Below are 23080 nucleotides of genomic sequence, written 5' to 3'. Positions count from 1 at the left end.
TGACATCAGACATGGAGATGCAGAGTTTAGAGTTTGCCCAGATGGTTTTCAGTGTTGCTTTGGTCCAGTATTCCATCACTATGCTCCCTTCCCTATGTTTTGGAATGGTAATGTATATCCTGAGCCATTATATGTTGGAAGTATGTGATCTGCTTTTTTATTTTGATTTTACAGGGGATTACATTTAAGAGATTGCATAAATCTCAGAAGAGACTTTGAACTTCAGACTTTTAAATGAATGTGAGACTGTTTTAGACTATGAGGACTTTTGGAGTTGGACTGAATGTATTTTTGCATTATGATATGGCTACAAGCCTTTGGGAGCTAGGGAGTGGAATGTGGTGGTTTGAAAGAAAATGCTCCCCAAAGGGAGTAGCACTATTAGGAGTTGTGGCTTTGTTGGAGCAAGTGTGTCACTATGGGAGTAGCCTTTGAGATCTCCTTTGCTCAGTATGGACAGACTCTTTCTGCTGCCTGCAGATCAAGATGTAGCACTCTCAGTCCCTTCTCCAGCACTATGTCTGTCATGCTTATAGCCATGATGATAATGAATAAAACCTCTGAAATTGTAAGCCACCCCAATTAAATGTTTTCCTTTGTAAGAGTTGCCATGATCGCCGGGCGTGGTGGCGCACGCCTTTAATCCCAGCACTCGGGAGGCAGAGCCAGGCGGATCTTTGTGAGTTCGAGGCCAGCCTGGGCTACCAAGTGAGCTCCAGGAAAGGCGCAAAGCTACACAGAGAAACCCTGTCTCGAAAAAACCAAAAAAAAAAAAAAAAAAAAAGAGTTGCCATGATCACCGGGCTGTGGTGGCACATACACACCTTTAATCCCAGCACTCGGGAGGCAGAGGCGGGCAGATCTCTGAGTTCCTGGCCAATCTGGTCTACAGAGTGAGTTCCTGGCCAGTCTGGTCTACACAGAGAAACCATTTTGGAAAAAAGAAAAAAGTTGCCATGGTCATGATGTCTTTTCACAAGAATAAAAACCCTGATTAATACAGAAGTCACAGGCATGCACACTTAACTTAGCCATGATTCTCAGTAATGTAGCCAGTAGTGGGTTGTTTTTTTTTTTTTTTGGGGGGGGGCGTACCACAGCTTTTTTATATCTGGATAAAATCAGGCCATTCTACTATAAATAATATAGTATAGAAAGATTCATGGTAATAAACCCAAATTAACAATTTCTAACTTTGGAAGTCTGTTTTGCTCTTTGTATTTCTTGGGTCATTGCCTCTGGAAACCTAAAATCAGAACAGCCCAGTCTCTATAGTTCTCTCAGTTCCAAACTCCTATGAACGCATTCTGTCTGATTGAGCTCCGACTCTGTATGACAACATTGTTTCCTTACAACTCTGTTTCTTCCTCTGGAAGTTCCAATTCCCACCCTCCAAGCAGAAGTGATGACAGTTGCCCCTTGATGTATTCTTTGACTCTTTGTTTCCAGCTCTGCATTCTCCACAAGGCAATGTTGTATATCACAATCAGTCTCATGTGCTCTGACTTCCACACTCTAGCACAAAAAGAAACATCTGCACATCTTTGAACATGGGTCTCCCTCAGATTGTTTCTCTATCTCCCGCTGTGCCACAGTGGCCAGTCTGTTATTGAAGAGGCCATGCCAACTGTTGACTCTGGAGGCCTTTACATTTGAGATTTTCCTTCCAGGCACGCTATTCCTGCAGATCTCCATCTGGTTTCCTTGTCTTGCCATTGAGATCTTTGTTGTAATGTATATTCAGAGAAGGTTTCCCATGGCTACCTAGTCAAAGGCATCCATTCACCTGTCAGCAAGTATTTACTGAGTGCATGTTAGGACCCAGGCACCGGATTGGGCACTAAAGATGTGTCAGTAAACTACCAAGGGTAATCAGATGTCTGTTAGGCTAGTGAATGAGCTTCCCAAGCATCAATGAATCTCTAGAGTAGACTGAAACCCTTTCTTTGCTTTAAGCCAGTAAGTAGGATGTTCCTAAGGTATCATCAAGCATTTCTGGAATTGTTTGAACACTTTAGTCAACACTGTGGTTTCTGTCTTCTTGATAAATACCTGTTAAGAAATGTTCCCTCATGATGCATCAACTACATGTTGAGGCTGTGTCAGCCATTTTCAGGTTCTCCCATAATATTCTGTTGTCTGGATAGTCTTTCACAGGAAATCCAGGACCCCTCTAGAATGCCACTGAGCTGTTGGCCCACTAATCTACTACACAAGCCATCTCTTCCAGTTAAGGGAAGGACCTAATTAAAGTGAGCACACAAAAGAATCCGGAAGAGTCTTCCAAGCTCATATACTCACCCTGTGGACACCACTTGTCTTCTGCCCATCGATTGCAATTATAATTATCCCCGGCATTTTCACAGGTAAAACACTTGAAGCTGTTTGGGAATGGGGTGGCTTTAAAGAAAAAGGAAGTCAGGTCACAAAAAGACAAAACTTTCAAACATCGAAAATAGCACAAAATTAGCAACTTTATTAGATGAAACAAAACATACTAGACATCCTCTTGGGAATGCCTATGTCCCTGTCCCGAAAGCGCGATCGACCCATCTGGCTTGGGGTCCTTTCATTTGTTCCCTTCTAGTTAGTACTGTAATCTTCTACTATAGAGAAATGAAATGGCTCCATGAGCTACTCTGAACGATTCATGGACTGGTTCTATTACAGTTTATCTTCTGAAATAAGAGGGGTGGAGGGAATGGGCAAGAATGATAGTGGCATTAGAGTTTATATACACCTGCATACACACACACACACACACACACACACACACACACTTATACACACACATATATACACACACATACACATACATACATACACACCCATACACACACACACACACACACACACACTTATACACACACATATACACACACACATACACATACATACATACACACCCATACACACACACACACACACACACACACACACACACACACACACACGAATGAGATAGACAGAGACAGAGAAGATAGTCTAAATAGTATAGAAAACGTGAAGTGAAGAACGGCAATGGCGAACACCTCATGTAGGGCTGGGATGAAGACAGCCCTTACCCTGGCTGTGTATCCCCACTAGCACCAGGAAAGCATTTGAAAAGCAAAGAGGAGAAAGGAAAAGAAAAGCATGCCCCACATCTCACCCTCTGGATTACTATTTGACTACTTTTAGTGGCAAAACTTTTATGCACCATTAATTGTGCATCACCGTAATGAAGACCCAGGTCTCTTCCCAATTTTAAACTCTCTGATGAGTTTTCAAATGGTGTTAATGACCACTTGAAAGAATGGGTGCATCATTTACGCAGAAACTTTGCACAGCTGGTAATCTTCTCTGATGAAGAAATCACTGAATATCTACTAAGCCATGATTAGGGACAGTGTTCGAACAAACAGACATGAGGACCACAGCCCCTACTTACGGTCAAGAGGAGGCCTCACGTTGTAGAAGTTAATGTTCTTGGCAAATACCCAGTTTTCTGAGAAGATCAGCATCTGAAGGATGGTCATAGCCAGAATGTGGCAGAGGAGCAGCATTCTGACCTCCCGGATAGGGTAGGTTCAAGTCGTATGTCTGCCATGAAAACACAGACTGGGTCAGCTCATTTGTTTCCTATACATTGGTGCGAGTTGTGTTTGGCTTCTGCTTGGAAAGCTCAATTATTCCACCTGTTGAAAAGGGTCAGTACCACAAGTATCACTGAGATTAAAATCAAGTAATTACTGTCTTCTACTGGCCCGCTGAATCTCAACAGGACATCCAGTGACCCTCCCTGTCCAGGAACACAAGCATCTGGCATTGGCCTGGCTACACCAGGTTCCTTCTGTGTCTGAGGCTAGCCATAGATGCTGTGCTGAATCATGCATTTTTATTTCAATCAAGCCTGGTTCCTGGTTTATTTACCTGGTGTCACTAAACCACTTACTTCTGAAATCCTTTCCCTGAGTAAACAGAGGCACTTGATCAGTTTTGCAACTCCATCAAATCCTGGCAGAAACCATAAAAGTAAAGCCTGCGGAGTAAATACTGACGAAAGAACAATAAGTCTGAACTAAAATCTCTGCTGATCCCAGAGCTCACAGAGGCAGAGAAGAGAAGGAAGCACCATCACGTGAGGTGCCAGCTCCACCAGCACCTGTCACACTGGGTGCAAGGACCAACCACCAGGATGTTCCAGAGGAAACAATCAAAGTTGAATACCGGAAACAACATAATGATGCCCCTGGTCCACAAACATGATTGACTGTGTTCATACCTTTGAGCAGATGGGACTGAAACTCGATGGAATGAGAGACAGGCACACAGTGCTGAGTAAAGGGAATGATATTTCGGGCCCCCATAGGACCCAGAGGCTCTACCCTGGGCAGCCAGCATTGTGGAGATAGTTAAATGTGCAGTCTCATTGTTGACAGGTCATCTGGCCAGGGAAAGGTGAGTGTGGGCTGCAGAAGACAGCATGCAACTTGGAATCCCAAGGTTCAGGTGCTGGCTCTGCTGTTTATTAGCTTCTTGACCTTGGGCGAGCTCTTTAAACTCTATTAACCTCAATTTCCTCATCTGTAAAATGGCTTAATAATACCCACACTACCCACACATTTGGATAATTGTGAGCATCAAATACAGGTTCAGATAGGATCACATAGCTTTGAATGAAACACACATAATAAGAGTTCTGTGGAAATGCTGGAGCTCAATAGAATCAGCCAGACTCATTTTCTTCTTGCTGAATCAACCAGTCTCAGTGGCTTAGGGAAATTTTCAAAGAAAAGTGGCTTGATATCCACATATTCAGGCATGGTTCTTTACATTAACTTTTTTTGAAGTCAGGGTAATAGTGTGTGGATTCCAGGATTTTACTTCATCTCCTGTGTTTTTTGCACATATGTAACACATATGTAACAGTTCAGGGGTACTGAACTGACTATCAAATAAAGTCTTGCCATCCCTACAGAGGACCTTTGTGAAGGCAAGTCTGAGTCACTATGGGTGTAGTCAGTGAAAGAAAGCACACTGGTATGGAATTTCTGAGAATAAAACAGGGCTAAACTTTATAGATTTTGTTTTATTTATATCAACACATAGACCCAGAAATATTAAATCCATTTTCCTAGTTTATTTTAGTAACCATAATTGAGATTTTTGTAGTCATGTTTCCACATTTCATTCTTAGGTCCTTTCTGAAGAAACAGACATTATCAAATGAAGTGGTCATATTGAAAAAACAGTTCTGCTTTTCTTAGTCACACATCTAAATTGGTCCATCCCAACGTTAAATGAATCTATAGCCAAGGGATAGAACCCAATATCCCAAGAGAGACTCTTTATAATGAGGAGATGAGCTCTTCTCTCCCGCACCCCCACCAAACCTCAGAATGACTGAGCTCTAACAGCAATCCACATTGTTTGTGTTATATGGGCAAGACTCCTAAGAACATGGATTTCGGATTCATGTTCTGTACACTTCGATCCCCTTTCATCACTAAGGAGCTATGGGACCTTGGACAAGTTGCTGAAGCTTCCCAATTCCAGCTTCCCTCTCTGTAAAACAATAATGATAGCAGTTTTGAACTGAGGTTTCCATGACCTCATACCTCTAAGCTTGAAGCGGAGTGCTGAGCCACAGTTGAGGCTATGTTCATGTAATGCTTTCTATTGGGTGGTAAAGAGCATTGGCTCAAATACCTGCATTTAGACTCAACCCCTGTGATGCCTGGTTCAAGCTCATTAACCTCTGGGTGCTCCCTAGAGCACAGTTTTTGTGCCTATGAAATGAGTAGTAACATTGACTTGTAGAGCTGTGGGAATAAAGTTGGCTAAAGCACAGACAACCTTTGAACTATTGAGTTAGTTATGTGCCTGGAGTTTGACTAATTCTCCTAAGCATTTACTGCTGTGAACAAATTCCCAGTTCCAAATTACAGATCAAAATCCTAGGTTTCCCTAAAGTAATCTCCCTTGGAAACCAACGCTTATTCATTCAACATGACATTGTTGACACCCACTATGGCTCATACATTGTTATTATTGACTCCCCACCAATGCCTTTTCCTCTCATGAAAACTGCATTTTAGAGGGAAAAGGTAACGCAAAGTGTGTGGCGGGGGTGGGGGCAGGGGTGGGGGGGCAGGGGAGGTATAATTTGAGACAGTTATAAATGCCATAAAGGTGAAGCAATAAGGTGATAACCTGGTAGGAGGGCGAGGGGCTGCATCACATGTGACAGTCTGCACACACCTCTCTGAGTAAGTGACATTTGAACAGATGAACTAAACGAAGAGAAGACGCAAGAGCTAAACCAGAAAGCAACTCAATCCTATGGAGGAAACTGCAGAAAACAGGTCTGGACAGATGGCCCAGTGGGTAAGAGCACTTTCTGCCTGAGCTCAGATCCATATAAAAAGACAGGCGCACCACAGATGTACCAGGTACACGCCATGCACGCGTATAACCCCAATGCTGTGTAAGTGGAGACAGGAGGAGCGATGGGGTTTGCTGGCTGTTGGTCTGGCTCCTGGTCTCTCACTGAACAAGGAATGAAGCGAAGAGTGAGAAGAGTAGGACATCCATGTTCCCCCTCTAGCCTCTGCATGCACACACAGGCATGAGCGTCCATGCACATACCTCACGCACATCCATGTGTACACACACACACACACACACACACACACACACACACACACACACACACACACACACACACACTAAAAAGGGTAGCATCAAGTGTGCCTGTAGCACACAGAGCACTGGTTTGGGGGTATAGACAGTCAGGTAGTGGATGAAACTACATCACAGAAGCACTTACCCTAAAGATTTGGATCCAGGAAAATCAAGAAGTTGAAACAAAAACCACACATGTTTTGTGTCTCTAGAAACACTGGTCCCAATGCCTGGCTGTATTTGCTGCTCCTGGAACAAAAGGGATGTGAGTGATGGTGGAGGCAGAGGAAGGTGGAATTCAGACCCGCCAAAGGCTTCAAACCACTGAATGGAGATGGTGAGGGGACTCGGTCGGTCGGTAAAGTGCCTGATGAGTGTGAACTCAGACAAGAGCAGTGTGTGTGTGTGTATAACTTCAGCACGGGAATGTGGAAACAGGGGGATCCCCGGAGCTAACAAGCCAGTCACCCTAGCCAATCAGTGACACCCAGGTTCAATAAAAGATGCTATTATAAATAAGGTAGAAAGTGACCTTGACTTCTGACCTTCATAAGCACAAGCATTCTTGTACATGTGTATGTACACACACACACACACACACACACACACACACACACACACACACACACACACATCTAAATGAACTGGTCTCAGCATAAGACTTGCTTTTTGGATTCTCCATGCTCTAAAACAACACTACAGAGCCTGGGTCGTTACCATTGTACATCTGAGGGAGCTGAGGCTCACAGGCATGCCGTCACTGACACAGCAGCCCCTCAAAATTGCCCCCGTTGTATCGTCTGACGACTAGAGAAATGCATAACAAAGGCTTGAGTCCCATCGTGCTGCATCTACACACAGCCAAAACTATTTTCATTCCCACTTCAAAGAGAAACGGCCAAGCCCTGTTCTTGCAACATTCTCTAAAACGGGAAAGGTTTGCCTGTCAAATGAGGAATGAACTAGATAAAAGTGCCTTCTAGTTCCTGAGCAGGCTTTATAATGTATTACCATACACTGTCTCCTGAGCAGTGCCGAGTTCTAGCTTCTTCGGTATACAGGTTTGTGTTATCATTTTTTTACAAGCAGGGGGCATTAGGGTAATGAACACGGAATGATTAAATAGAGGTCCCAGAGTTGCTGTGCACTGAGAATCATTGCACAGAGCCTCTGGACTACAACGAGTCTGTGGAGACTTTGCTGAGCAGGCACACTCAGCTCGGTCTCTGTCACAGGCAAGGTTGCTGGAGAGTTTGTATTGTGTCCCATGGAGGGGATGGGATCTACAATGCATGATGGAGTAAACCAGGCTGTTTTCTCCATGGCCATCACACAGACTACCATTACTTCTTCATATAGGATAAGGTGTAACCCATGAGGTTCCTAAGGTAAAACTGTGTGTGTAGATATACCTCTGTGGGTGGAGGGTTTTGAAACCCAATTAATGGTGAAAATTGCTGTTTACTGCTTTCAGAACATAGCTGTCGATGATTTGGCTTCCTGTGAGAATGTTTTTATTCTGACACTAAGACAAAAGTTCCACTGTTTGCCATGGATGTGCATCTACAACCCTCACAGTCAATGGAAGCTCAAAACATCTTCCTCCACGAGAGCTTATTGCTTTCGTCCATGTTTCCCAGAGACAGGCTTGGACAGAAACCCCATGTGTGTGGTGCTCGCCTTCCCTGCTTGGAGTCCCTTCTTTGCTCCCGAATGCAAACAGCTTCTTTGCCAGGAGAGGGGAGAGACTTCTTACAGGCATTATTTGTAGAGATACAGGAAGCAACTCTCAGAAGGGCAGGTAGCCAGGTTTGTAAGTTAAGGAACCCCCCTCCTGAGACTGGCCCATACCTGCCCAGAATAAAAGGCTTGATTCACGGGAGGGCATGTGGTTCAGAAGCAGAGCAATTTCCCAGGCCCCGGTCCTCGTCATCACCTACTCGATACTTCTGCAAAGCTGGTGGGGACCCCAAGAAGCAGCATATTGCTGACATCTTTTGAGGGAGTAAAAGGATCTACTTTTTTTTTAAATATTCCTCAGATGTATGCTCAGCACACACCACATACTCACTGAATATGTTTGGGAATGGAAGCAACATCATTATCTATGACCTAGATGGAGCTCCTTTCAGAGTGAGTAAAACAAAGATATTCACAGTAAAGAACTGGCAGGAAGTCCAAAGCTGTTCAATGATGGACTCCTAACAGAAACGCAAGTGACCAAAGCCGGGCAGTAAAGACTGCAGTTCTTACACAATTCCTAGAGTGTGAGTCAGCAAGCACACAAGGACCTGCAACTGCTAATGAAATAAATGAAGAGAGATAATTGAAGGGAAGCAGCCCTTCTGAGTCCAGCATGCCCATCAACACTCACATTCACACCTCCCTGCAGCACCACTTACTCGGCAGACAGGTACACTAATGACAATCTTAATAAGCCTGGCTTTGCTTGTAAAAAAAAAAAAAAAAAAAAAAAAAAAAAAAAAAAAAAGGATTGGAAGCAAAGTGGAAATTCAAAATGAGCGCTGTAATCTTACTGGGAAAGAGCAGACTAGGTGAAAACACTCCTCTGGAAAGGTGAAACTTGCCAGAAGAAAACGCTACTATCTACAGCTAGAGTGGGGTACCAGTTGCTTCTGGCTGGGAAAGCAAGGTGGTGAAGAGAGATGCTCAGGGTCTTGTTGAATTTTGGAAGCGTGCCAGGGGGTGTACAGTCTACCTGCTTCCTTGCAGAGATGCTGAAGGCTAGGTGATGAGCCCTCCTGGGCTTGGGAGCCGGTTCCCAGAGCTTCGCTTTCTACCAGGTGGGGTGGTTTGCTCTCTATGGGACATAATATTTGTGGAGGGCTCAGCTTCTCCACATCTTGAGAGTTCATAATGTGAAGTCACACCCTTATAGCAAGATTCTGCTGAGCACTTAGTTTAAAATGGTAAATAAGAAGGAACAAATCCTTGAGTTCCTATAAATTACTGATACCAAAAGGCAGTATGGGCCACTGAAGGTATGGCTGACAATATTCTTTGAGAGGAAATAAAAACAATAGCCTTAGCTTCAAAAACTCCCAGATTAAAATCCCAGCTCTATAGTTACTAATCAGACAACCACAGAGTATGAAGTATTGCCCCCGTTAGCAATAAGGAAAGCGGGGCTCAGAGTTGTGCTGGTAACTCGGGTTGTGGTAGGGCTTCAGAGTGACTATTAATATATAAAGTACCTTTTATTTAACCTCAAGAATCTTAAGTGCCAAATTCACCCTCTACTCCCTCCCTCCCCTTCCTATACACATCATTACCAGACTAAAGATCTGATCAAAAGATATAATTGTGCAAATTTATTCCATATTAGCTGGAACAAGTGGGACAATGTTGGGGTCTGAACTAATTTCTTAAGAGGACTCAGAAATTCTTCCTATTGCAACCAAGTGGGAAGGTGAAAAACTTTGTACCAATACTCCTTCCACTTCTAATAACATATGATACTATGGAAGTAGATTAATGGAGAATTCCAGTTATGCATAAAGACTCATAACTATAATACGATATTCCCATAATATTCTAGATTCTCATCACACTGCTTTAAAAAATACAAGCAGCAGGGCAGTGATGATACATGCCTTTAATCCAGGACTTGGGAGGCAAGAGGCAAGCAGATCTGAGTTTGAGACCAACCTGGTCTACAGAGTGAATTCCAGGACAGTTGGAGCTACTTGGAGAAACTCTGTCTTGAAAAACTATACAACAACAAAAATACAAACAAAAAAATTCTCATCAAACAAAGGACAACCTCATAAGTGACCTCATTTCTAAGCATAAAGCTGAACATTTTGTGATGGGAGAGATGTGATTCATTATCTGTTGCATGTAACCAGGTCAATGATAATGCCTAAAACAGTGCTAATGTTAAAATAATTTCATTATGCAAATCAATTTAAATCTAATTGTGAGGTAATGCAGGGCCATAATAAGTATGAAATAAGTATGAAACTCAGATTCTTCCTAATTTTAAAGGATGATTCAAGTTTTAAGAAAATGCCAAAACATGCTTTCAAGGTTATAGCTTTTCAACTGCAGTTTTGTCAAAGACATAACTTTATGCCCTTTCAGAAGGCTTTCCAGATACTAGAAGATGGTAAAAAAGAAAACACATGGACAAGACTCAAAGGCTTGTCTGGTTAATAATAAGAAGGAGGTTTCACTTAACGGGTCCGGACTGATTTGTCAGGTTCCACTGACACGGATAAATGGTAGGAAGCTTTGTCACCCCAAGTATCTGCAATAACCAACTTAGAGAGAAAGGCCAGTTCACTTTGGCGCGAGAAGTTTCCTCCCATGATCAGTCGGCTCGATGTCTGCAGCTTGTGGTGAGGCAGCACACCGTGGCTGAGGAACACAGCAGAGCTCAACTGCTCACCTCAAGGCCAGGAAGCAGAAGAGAGGGAGAACAAGGGGTCAGGGCCGCACTATCTCCTTTGAGAACATTCCCCTACCACCTAAAGACCTCCCGATAGGTCCTGCCCACCTCTTCTTTCTCTTTCTTTGTGTTGATTTGGTTGGTTGTTTTTGATACAGTAGCTCTGGCTGGCCTGGAATTCTCTATGCAGACCCAGCTGGCCTCAGACTCAGGGATCCACCTGCCTCTGCCTCCGAAGTGCACCACCACACCCAGCTCGGACCTACCTTACAAGTTCCACTCTGTCCCTACAGCAGTGGCCTGGGATCAAGACTGTCACATGATCCACTGAAGGACGTTTATGATCATTGATCTATAGCGGAATCTAATACAAATGTGTTGACTAAATTTGAGATTTTCCTTCATATAGGTGGAATAGTTCTTAGCAATTCGCTTCTGTAAATGACTTTTAAGAAGCTTATGCCAAGTCATTCATGTAGTAATATTTTTTACATACTGAATAAAAACATAAGTTAGATGCCAGGATAGAAAAGAGCCCAGAAATGGTGGATTTCCTTCCATGAACAGCATTCTCTCTCTGCTGTGTTACCCTTTGCTCTGTACTTCTCAGGAGCTGAGAGAGACACAGTAGAACATGTAACTCATCACTGTCAAAATAGACAGCTTTTTCCAATATTTAAATTAATACGGCTGTGAGTTCCTGTAGTAGAGTGCACTGGCTGACATAGGATCACACCTGAGATCTGGTTTGATGAGCTCCAGGGACAGCTGTCATTTGATGTGGTGGTCACTTTTTTTAATGTGATAAAGATATTTTTATTATTATTAAGAGATTTTGTATTCATTTTACATACCAACCACAGATTCCCTTGTCCTCCCTCCTCCTGCCCCCCAGCCATCTCCCCCAGCCCACCCCCCATTCCCACCTCCTCCAAAGCAAGGTCTCCCCTGGGGAGTCAGCAGAGCCTGGTACATTCAGCTGAGGCAGGTCCAAGCCCTTCCTCCCTGAATCCAAGGCTGCACAGTGTCCCACCATAGGCACTGGGCTCCAAAAGGCCAACTCATGCATTAGGGATGGGTCACGATCCCACTGCCTGGGGGCCTCCTAAACAAACAACTGTCTTGCCTATCAAGAGGACCTAGTCCAGTACCATGGGGCTCCTCAGCTATTGGTCCACAGTTCACACATTTCCTCTAATTCAGCTGATTGTCTCTTGAAACTGAGAAGCTTTTGTAGGGCAAAGGACACAACCTAACAATCCAATTAAAAAATGGGCTACGGTGGTCACTTTTAATCTCACCACTTGGAGGCAGAAACAGATGAGTCTCTTTAAGTTCCAGGCCAGCCTTGAGTTCAAGGTAGCCAGGGCTACATAGTGAGACCCTGCCTATACTCAAAAGAATAAAGGCATAATACTGGAAGGTAATCCTGCTGACATCTTTTGCAGGATTACAAGAGTGGGGTTTTTCTTCTTCCCTTCCTTATAGAAGAGGCATGTCTTTCAGCTTGAGGAAAAGACCTAACTGAACAGAAGTCTTACAGAAGGCTGCAGACACACAGGTCATGACATTGCTGTAACTGAGCACCTCCTCCTGCAGAACTGTGTGGACACAAACTCAACAGAAACACAGGGTGGGCAGAGAACGCACTGCTTTTATAATCCACACCTGTGCTTCTTTTACTAAACTCATTTCCTTTAATAACCAATCAAAGCTCTCTCAATAGAATCCCAAGCCGAAATGCCTAACAGCTGGCTAAAGATCCATTACTCTACATTTGTGGAGTGGAGCAGTGTGCTGCCAGGGGGGGACGTGAGCATTCTCAGCCATTCCATGTGTAACATAGAGCACGGTTTGCTTTGTCTCAGATGACCTAAAAATGAACATTAAAGTAGTGTGTCCGTACATGTGTTTTTCTTCTTTTAATTTTTCTGAACATATTCTAACATGACCGAATGTACTAAAGCAGAAATCATAGGTAATAAGTTCATTTGAACACATATTTGTGTGTGTATCTAGGGATACCCACAAGTGCATGTGTGCACATGTGTCAGTGTGTACATGTATTTTATGGGATGACCCGATTGTCTAAGCCAGGCTGTAAAAGCATACCTACACGTCTGTTTAAGTGACTGATTCACCAGTTATCTTACTTTGCTTTTCTGTTGCTGTTGCTAAGCACCATGAACACAAACCACTTGGAGAGGAAAGACTTTTTTACATCTTACACTTCCAGATGACAGTCCATCATTGAGGGAAACCAAGGCAGGAACTCAAGCGAGACAGGAACCCAGAGGTAGGAACTGACGCAGAGGAATGCTGCTTACTGGCTTGTTCCTCGGCTTGCTCGGCCTGCTTTTCTGTGCCACCCAGGACCACCTGCCCAGGGATGGCATCACTCACGGTGGGCTGGGGCCTCCCACATCAATTATTAATCCAGAAAAGGCTCCACAGGCTACAGGCCAATCTGATGGGAGAATTTTTCTTTTTTCAGTTGAGGTTCCCTTTTCCCAGATGACCCTGGCTTGTGTCAAGTTGACAAAAAAAAATGTAACCAGTGTACCAATAATCTCACAGTTTACAGCACCCACAGTTGCTCATGGGGAGAACCCAACTGGTACTACACACTGTCTTGTTTTCTTCACTGTCCTGGGGTTTTATGTCACTGTCCACTGTTTATGAAGCCCTGGCTAGCTCAATTTTATTCTCAATTCTTCATCTAGAAATAAACTGTACAAGCAAACAACAAGCCTGTAGATATCATTCTGAAATGGAAGGGCATTTAAAAACCAACACTAAACTGCATGCTATGGCAAAAGAATATTGTGCTGACTTTTGCATAGTCACAAAACTCAGAACATATTATTTAAAGAACTCTCTGGAAGCTGACAAGCTTATAAAAGCAGTCCTAAGGAAAAAAATCTGTATCTTGCATATATAGCAAAGTTACAGTGTGTCACTTGTACAATAAATCGTCACTATTACCACTCGGAGTAGAAGGAAATGTACATATATAAAGATATGTATGTGCATAATTTTGTATTCCCAGAGGAAACTGAAAAATTATGTACATTAAATAGCGGTTTAATTGCAACATGAAAAACGATATTTAATGGCTGGTAACATGGTTCACAGTACCACAAGGGTAAAGTCAAGTAAAGATGCTGCCTGGTATAATGGGGAAAAATTGGCCTTTGGAGGCACCAGGCCTGAGCAGAAATTCTAACTGTCACCTCTATTACCTCTCACTCAGTTGCCATGAGACTCAGTTTTCCTACCAGTAAAATGAAGATATCATATATGTATTTTGCAGAGTTTTGAGAATTAAAGGGAAATGGAAACTAAAATGTTGTCACTTTGTCAACTTACCAAGTCAATTTGAAAGCTAACTGTAGAGAATCGTTATTCTATGACGGGTTATCATACCGGCCAGTGTCAGTATTGTTGCTCAGAAGCTGACGAGATAAGGCTCAAATTCTATGATTATCTGAAGATATATGCTATCGAGATTTAAAACCTCTGAGAACTAGCCCATGGAACAATATCCAGAAATCCTTGGATTGAAATATTCCATCTCTTAATGAAGCTCCTAAGGCAGGAAGTAAACAACTCAAAATAGATTCAGGAAGTCCCTGAAACTGACTAATCAGTTTCCCTAGGCCCCTCCCTCCCAATAGTAAAAAAATAAAGACTGCTTGAAAATTACTCTCAGACAAGCCACACTGCCCTGAAGAAGCAGAAACCAGCCAGTCTATCTCAAAGGGGCAGAGGCCCTCTGAGCTACCTGAAGAGGACACTTTCCAACCAGACGAGCCACTTCCAGGCTGGGCAGTGTGCTCCAGGTTCCCAGCATTGTGAGCTGTCACCCATGCTGGGTCAGGCTCTGGGGATGTTTGGCTCATAATGGTGCAGAAACATGATCACCCAACCATGGACTGGAGCCTTGGAAATCAGCAAGTGAAGTAATTCCTTCCCCTTTAAGTTGATCCCCCCTTCAGTATTTTGCCACAAGAAGTTGAGCAACATGCTTTCTCACTCTTCTGATGGCCTCTCATCTTCCACACCCCAAGCCTCCCCTGCCCCCCTGCTCCCCTGCCCAGGGACAATGTTCTCAGGCGACTGACTTCATTTGCCCAAGTAAAGGGAACGGCTTTCCTTGACCTTCCTTGTGTACTTGAACTCACCTTTCTTAATCAAGTCTCCCTCCCCTCCCCCTCCTCCTCCTCTTCTATTACCTGCTTCTCTCACTCAAGGACACTTAACAAAATACAACAAACAAAAAAAGTTGAGCTTAAAATGCACATTGAGATCTCATCCATATTCTATACAAATGGTCAGGAAACTGGTTTATTCCCTAGACTCTAAACTAGAGCAGTTTCCATTTACTCTTTAGAATTTGAACTTGAGCAGCAGGAAATTATCTGAACCCAAACTTCAAGAAGCCTCAAATTAGCACATTCACTATGCAATATGATTCATCCCTAAAGAACATTCCCGTCTGACACTAATGATCTCTCCACACAAGGTTGTGAGGTAAGTGTGATGTGGTCATCGCCAAGGTGTAAGGAATTGAGGCTGGGGAGGTCACAGGTTGTGCTAAACTCATTAAGGATGCTGACAGGGGAACTATGTCATCATACAGGAATCTGGTTCAGCTTCTCTACCCACTCTAGAATCTAGACCTATCTACCACATTTTGTCCACTCATTCTTCATTGAACTTCGTTGAAGGTGCAGACAGAGTCCAGTAGACAGGAGCATTTCAATGAAAGAACATGGTCAACTCTGTCAGTGATTTCTATACTAACAGCATCAGATCACTATGCCAGATCTCCAGGAAGATGTGTCACTGGGTAGCTTTGGTCCTGTCTTTTGGAAACAAGGCTGAGAGTGACATCTTCAGCCAGCTCACTCTCATATCTTCAGAGCCACTGGTATGCGGGCAGCCTGGGGGCCCAGCGTCACCCGATGCCAAGACTGTGAATTGCTCAAAGCCACAACACTGTGGCAGAGCCTTCTTGACACACCTGATCAGGGCCCTGCTCTGCAGCACTCTCTGGTCTCTAGGAAATATTTCAACTTCCTCTACTGTCAGCCTTTCTAACTCTCCAGGAGAAGAACCAGGGGTAGGCTAGTGCCCAGAGAGAAGCAAGCATGAAGCTCCAAGGCCACATCTTTCTTCTCTGGTTAATTCCTCATCACTCTCCTTGCTCCAACTTCCAAACCTTTTCACTGTTTCCTTTCCTACTCTCTAGAGCAGAGAAATGTTACTGACTCATGATTCTTCTGTCTGAGAAACTCTCATGCATTCCCAGGTATATAAAATAGGTATACAAATCTAACCCTGAAATTTGTCAGAACAAATTTCATGTTAAAGCAACTCTTGACATACATAGGATTTTACCATTTAGGATGAAAGGACATTTGTATACTAATGAGATGGAGAAACTTGGTTATTTTTACATGAAGAATTAACTTTTGGGCTGGTAAGATAGCCTCCTGGCTAAAGGTGCCTGCTGCCAAGACTGACAATCTGAGTTCAATCCCCAGAACATGCATGATAGAAGAAGAGGGTTATTTTCTAACCTCCGTATAAATGTCTTGTCTTGTGAGTGCCTCCCCACACAAAATAAATATCAAAAGAAACTTTCAAGAGATTTTGGCTGAATATTTTGATTTTGCAGGACACAGAGGATCTTCTACACTTTTTAGAGTTGATTGATACTGATTTTATATTAGTCAATGCTGAGAATACCACTTTGCATTAATGTGCTGCACAAAACGAGGAAGTAATGTTTATAGCCATTGTAGAAATTGTTGGAAATTCTGTCCTCATTCCAAGCCAAAATGCATTTCACAATGTTTTTATGAAGCTTATGTCAGCAACACAATTTGCAAGTCTTAAAATCAAACCCCCTAACACACTAGAACTCAGAGATACACTAATTTGATACTTACATGCTGAGAAATAATGGTAGAGAATATTAAAATTCCTTGTTTCCATAATTAAAACAGGTTTTTAACAAGAGCGGAAGACTGAGTTGGCAGTAAAAAACACTGCATTTCACAGCATAACATGGTCTCAATCTGAGCTGGTTGTTCCGACAGGCAGTCCTCACTGACATCATGTAGGGTGTAGGCATGCGCAGTGCCAAGAATGCATGCCGTATGTTCAGAACCAAGGTTGCAGTGAAGCTGCATGGTGCAACCCAGATGAGCACTGCAGAAATACCTTGGATGAATTATGTATTTGATCTTGAATTAATCCGAGGTTCTTGCACATTCAAAATCCTTCACTCACTCTTGCCCAAGTTAACAGGATCCCACCTACTATCGCGACCTACAGCTTGAAGAAGCAGTTCAGTACAGTTTGCTTTTACTGGTCCTTTCATTTGCAAGAACACTCTCACAGATGTCAGCTCCTATTCCTACACCGCCACTTTCTACATTACCACCTGAGGAGCTGTTTGTGAATCGTATTTTCCACCATCTTTTCACGGCGTGGATTGAGTAGAGCCTTACCACTTCATTTAAGTTGTAGTCCTAAGAATCATTAAAAATGCTCTAACATTTCAGTGATTCAAATAGTGCAATGCTGTAAGTAGAGAGACACACAGGACAGAATAGAAAGTCCAGAAATAAACTCAGATATACTGGCAAGGTAAGACAGACTTTAAAAAGTTAAGTTGCAACAGCAGAATGGATAGAAAAAATAAAATTGGATCCATACCCCATGTTACACACAAAATCCAAAGCTAGGAAATTCCAGAAGAAAATGTAAATACAAAGTGGCATCAGATGATCTTGAGGAATTCTAACCATAATAATGCTATGAAGAGTATTTTCTTTAAAAAATTCTTATAAGTTATTAACATATATTGATGTGCTTATGAAGTAAATCCTACAATGTCTAGAATTTGTGTATTAATATTCTCAATATGAGTGGGCCAATAGATAAGACTGGGTAATATTTCAAATGACTAAAACAGGATGGTGGACACCCTAGATTTGTTATACTATTTCCTCTAATGTGTGTATGTTTACATTTTTTTTCATAATTTTTAAGTAACAGAAAAAAATAAGAATGGTGTGCTTAGAGTGGGAAAAGGTCCTTCCAGCTATGATTCAAAACACAGGAAATGGAAAATTAAAGTTTCTGTAATTCAATCATGCTTTTTAAAAAGTTCCATATACAAAATATATGTGCCATAAGCAAAGTCGAAAAACAAGTAATAACCTGTGAAAATATTTTCAACTCAAATCACAGACAAAAGCTAAGATAATTTTGCCGATATGGCAGCAGCTACTAGCAATCCACATGAAACCTATGAGCAATGAACAGGAAAACTGCCAAGGGATATAAACATTTTATAGAGCACAAATAAAGCTGTCCTTAAACATCCTAAGAAAACAGGAGAATTTCCAAACAGGAGAAATGGAAATTAAAATTATATTTTAATTTTCCTGGATTTCGGTCAATCTCATAGGTCAACATGCTTGCTAATGCTCTCTTCTGAGGCACAGAAGTTAGGCCTTTACACATGCTGGGGATGGGATTCCAGCTACTAAAGATCATTCACAACAGTATTCAAATCTCATTTACCCTTGACACCACATCGTAATTCTGGAAATTTCTTCCTTCAGGGAGACCTGCATCCATGCACAGCAATATCCTCCATGATATTCATGACATCACTGTCTGTGCCAGCAAAGGATTAGAAATAAACCATGTCCACTAAAATAAATGCATATGTACACACATGTACACACACACACACACACACACACACACACACACACACACAACTATCATGTCACCTCTTGGGATAGAAATCTTTATGTGTATTTATTTATATATACATAAATACATGCAATAAGAATATGCTGAAAATTAAGAAAAGTAAAGGCTTGTAGCTAGAGTGACAGGGCTAAAGAAATACAGAATGCAAGGGCAGAAGTAATAAGGCTTTTCACAGTGTACCCTATTTTATTCGTTTGATTTTTCCATCCACGAGTACACATGGCTTATTCAAAAATACAAGTGTAATGAACAAAGCAATTGGCCTAACAGTTCCCAGTTACCAACCTATTACACAGTTAAAACCTGACAGTTCTTTCTAGTGATATGGTAGTTTAGAGGGTAGGAGGCCAGGACCTAAGTTCCACCCCCAATATCCATATAAAAATTGCCAGGCATGGAGTGCAAGCTTATAATTCTAGTTCTGAGGAGGCAGAGGCAGGAGGGTCTCTGGAGCTCACTAGGCAGGCATCCTAGCCTAGTCAATGTGATTCAAGCCAATGAGGCATCTTGTTTCAACAGGAAGAAGATGGCCTTCCTTTTCCTCTGGCTTCCTTATAGACCTGCACCTGTATGCATACATGCATTAAGAAAAAATCTATGCCTCATCCACTGTTGGTGGAGGAGGGGGTGCCTGATCTCACTGCAGCTTTGTATACCAAGGATGCCTAATATCCATGGGATGCCCACCTCTATCTAAAGAGAAACAGTGGAGGAGGAGTAGATGGGGGCAAGGGAAGGTTGACAAAAGGGGAGGGAGAGGAAGCTTTGGTTAAGATGTAAAAACAAGACAATAAATTTTAAAAGAAAAAAATGCAAATGGTGGAAAATGAAAAATAGCATTTTTGTTTTGTTCTGCTCTGTTTTAGCTTTAGAGTCTATTGCTTGGCAATGGGTGTAAGGGAAACAAGCAATTCAGCATTCTCATTTCTTCTTGCAAAGTCTGTTGGTAACATTCCCGGACAGTGTGGGGGAAGCCATTCACAGCTGTGTGAAATGAAAACATTTGGAATGTAGGTAAGGTGAGAAACTGCTAGAAAATACCACCATCTTTTAGAACAGGCAGGCAAACCCATGCCAGTGAACTGTTGATGACTCAACATCAGTTTCCTCTTTGCTACAGATCCATAGGTGCTAACCATTCCTTTCCACCCTCCATCTCTGTCTAGTCCCCACTCCAAACCCATTTTATGTTTAGAAGGGCTCATCTAAAGTGTATATAAAAGATAACCATCACACACTGTAAGACTGGAAGCATAATTTCCATAAACAGTATCTAATCCACACAAGATAATGAAATTATCATATTATCACATTATATGGACAAATGCAAAACAGTTGTCTTATATATTCATTGGCCTGTATTTTTTCAATATCCCTAAAAGTGTGGGGAGTGTAGGTATCCCCAAGCAAATGTGTAGATGAAGTCCTGAACTGTGGGTTATTGGCAAGGACCAATCCCTCAGACCTGTGGGAAGTGGCAAAGCATTCCTCTGTTCCAACTCCAGGTGTTCAATTGACCAGTGAATGCAAAAACTAGCAAGTGCAGCTTCCTCTCCCAGAGACACAAAACATGGAGATGCAGCTGGAAACCTAGCTAGCTTGTTAATCAAGACCTCCTGCCAAAGTTGGCCATCTCATGCTTCTTCAGGTTTTCAGGACTAAGTAATTTACTCGGGGCTCCTTGACATAATAGAAATAGCTCAAGATCTCCTCTGACTAGACTTCAGGTTCTGAGATCTACTTTTGCAGGCAAGAGGAGCAGGCTTGAAATCCCTCACCTGGATCCTCAGCAAAAAGACTCCATATCCAAAACCTGCCCTAAAGGAAAAGATGCGGTGTTCCCTTGGACACATGTAGTAGGGGTGAAAAGACCTCTTTTCAGCTTAGTGAATGAGTTAGATAGGTTTCCATTACCTCAGCTGTTTCTCAGCATGAGCGCATAGCTTTGGACAAGTTACAGTGTCTCAGTTTTCTCTTTGTGAAACTGGCATAATAATAAAAATAGTGAGCAGTAGTAGTAGTAGTAGTAGTAATAGTAGTAGTAGTAGTAGTAGTAGTAGTAGTAGTAGTAGTAGTAGTAGTAGTAGTGGTGGTGGTAATAAATTAACTCTGAGAGTGAGTTCATTTTTCCCCAAGCACTAAGAATCATGTCTAGGAGACAGGAAGACCTCAGTAAATACTAGCTCCTCACATGCAGCATCTTGGAAGTGACAATGTGCAAGACTGTTGGGAGCCAGTCATCCAGGATTACCTCCCGAAAAGCTTGGGAATGCATTCCCTGTCACCATTTTCCTTAGGCTAATTAGCTGTGGTACAGAATGGAAATTACTGAATTTTGTAACTTTGTCTGTGCTGAGTGATTTACACAACCCTGAAGCCTGGAGGTCCCAGCACTGCATTCCTTTCTTCGGGAAATCTGTAGGTCTTCCTGCAAAGGTAGGCTTTGTTCATCACATCTTGTCTGAGTACTGACTTGTGGCTGGGGTGAGGTGGAGAATGTCCATTCCCTTCTCTGGTGCACAGGTTTGGAGAAAGGGGGAGCAGAAGAGGGGAAGGTACACAGAAGGTCGATGCAACCTGCCCAAGGCTGCGCGGCTGCTCCAGGGGGCTCAGAGGAGACATGGTAGGGTCTGCTCCCAGAGCCACAGCGAGTGACCAGTTTTGGGTAATGGTTAGACTCCAGAACTAGCTTCTGTTCTCTACCATGCACAGAATATCAAACTCACGGCCCAGACGGAAATGGGGAGCAGCAGTGACTGCAGGCAGCCATCCCAATGTGAGCCCATCACCCCCTCCTGGATCTTTACTTCACACTCTATACACAGGATCTGGGATGTTGTCCCCAGGAAGACACAGCCACAGGACAAGACATCCTTGGATCATGTGCTCCCGGGGAAGGGAGTGGAACCGATGTCTGTGCCACAATGGGAAAGGAAGAGTCGTGGTTTCTAGGCTGGAAGTCTGGAAGTTCTACCACTGCCCAGTGCAAACAACTCCTTCTGCTTTCCTCATGTGAAATGGACATTTAGATCACTTCATAAAACAACCTACCTCATGCCTGTAGATGCTCTAAACAGGTTTATTCAGATTTTAAGCAATATTTAACAGACAGCTACTATGTGCCAGACACCATTGTATTCACAGCTGTGGCATCTCCTAAAACAGAATGCCTGCCCTCCCCAAATATTACTTTGCAATACTTTGCTAATGATTTTCTCCACTTCCTCATGCAGAGTAACTTCTTTTTAAAGTTAGCCTCTATTGAGGGTCAGGTACCCGACACAAATAATTCTTCTAATTCTCAAAGCATAGTGAGGTGGGAACTACTACTATCTCCACTTCACAGATGAAGAGTCTGAAGGTCAAAGAGAGGATTCCAACTTGTCCAAGGTCGCAAAGCTTGTGAATCAAGGAGAGAATTCGAATTCAAGTGTGAGGTCTGCACCCCTCATTTTAATTCACTTATGACCCTGCTTTCAGAATTCCTTCCTCTGGCTTGCTGTGAAGAAGCAGTTTGGTTTGTAATGGTCTGTTCTGTATTTTCTTTGTTTGTTTAACATGATTTCATCATCTCTTGTATAATACCTTCCAGCATCTAGACAATGGGAATTTAAAAACAATTGTGTTGAGTTGTGGGGCCGTGGCCCAGCAGGCTAAGGAACGGACCATTTGTCCATAAATATTTAAATGTATGCAATACACTCCATTTAGTGCATTATTCACATTCTGGGCTTATATAAAAGAGGTTTCCAGAACTTACCAGCTGCTTCCTTTTGTGATCTCAATGATTCTCATCCAAACAGGCCTCAAAGGAACTATTTTCCAAATCAGCTGCTTCACGCTGACACCTGGGCACTGATGTCGTTTGCCTTTTCCTCTGACAACCTCACACTGGCAAAGGAAGAGAATCAATCTGAATTCCCACTCCCCCAAACTTGGCATTCTGATGCCCTCTAAACTCTAAGCAAAACCATAGTTCAGTGAAGTGAGAATGACGAAGAGAATCTGAAGGGGCCCCAGAGTCACCGTCCTTGTTCTAATCAGTGATGTGTCCCCAGCCCACAGGCGGCCACAGCTCTCAGATCTGTGGGTGAGTCGGCAGACAGCAACCACGTCTGCTGTGTACCAAGTGCAGGGAGATAAAGGAGATGTTCCTACTCTGGGATTTAGACCCTTGTTATCCTCCTTGATGGCTTCTGTAAT

General features: G+C 42.8%; 1 protein-coding gene across 6 annotated transcripts in view; it reads right to left on the bottom strand.

Moving 5' to 3' along the window:
• The window catches only part of Lypd6b (LY6/PLAUR domain containing 6B), a 167851-nt gene that overhangs the window by 8517 nt on the left and 136254 nt on the right, over positions 1 to 23080 (bottom strand). For 2 of the 6 annotated variants that reach the window (XM_076569435.1, XM_042275273.2), the window contains exons 3-5: positions 22638 to 22768; positions 3431 to 3582; positions 2302 to 2400 (exon numbers count right to left, since the gene is read on the bottom strand). In XM_076569435.1, the coding sequence (XP_076425550.1) occupies positions 2302 to 2400; positions 3431 to 3545 (214 nt within the window). In that variant the 5' untranslated portion in view covers positions 3546 to 3582; positions 22638 to 22768. Of the gene's footprint in view, positions 1 to 2301; positions 2401 to 3430; positions 3583 to 6811; positions 6916 to 22637; positions 22769 to 23080 lie in introns of those variants that run through there. The other 4 variants (XM_076569436.1, XM_042275275.2, XM_076569437.1 and 1 more) reach the window with 3 other exon arrangements.

Source organism: Peromyscus maniculatus, chromosome 4 (assembly GCF_049852395.1).
Source record: "Peromyscus maniculatus bairdii isolate BWxNUB_F1_BW_parent chromosome 4, HU_Pman_BW_mat_3.1, whole genome shotgun sequence".
NCBI lineage: Eukaryota > Metazoa > Chordata > Mammalia > Rodentia > Cricetidae > Peromyscus > Peromyscus maniculatus.
Note: the sequence above shows the minus strand (reverse complement) of the source record. Positions and strands in the feature narration are given on the sequence as shown.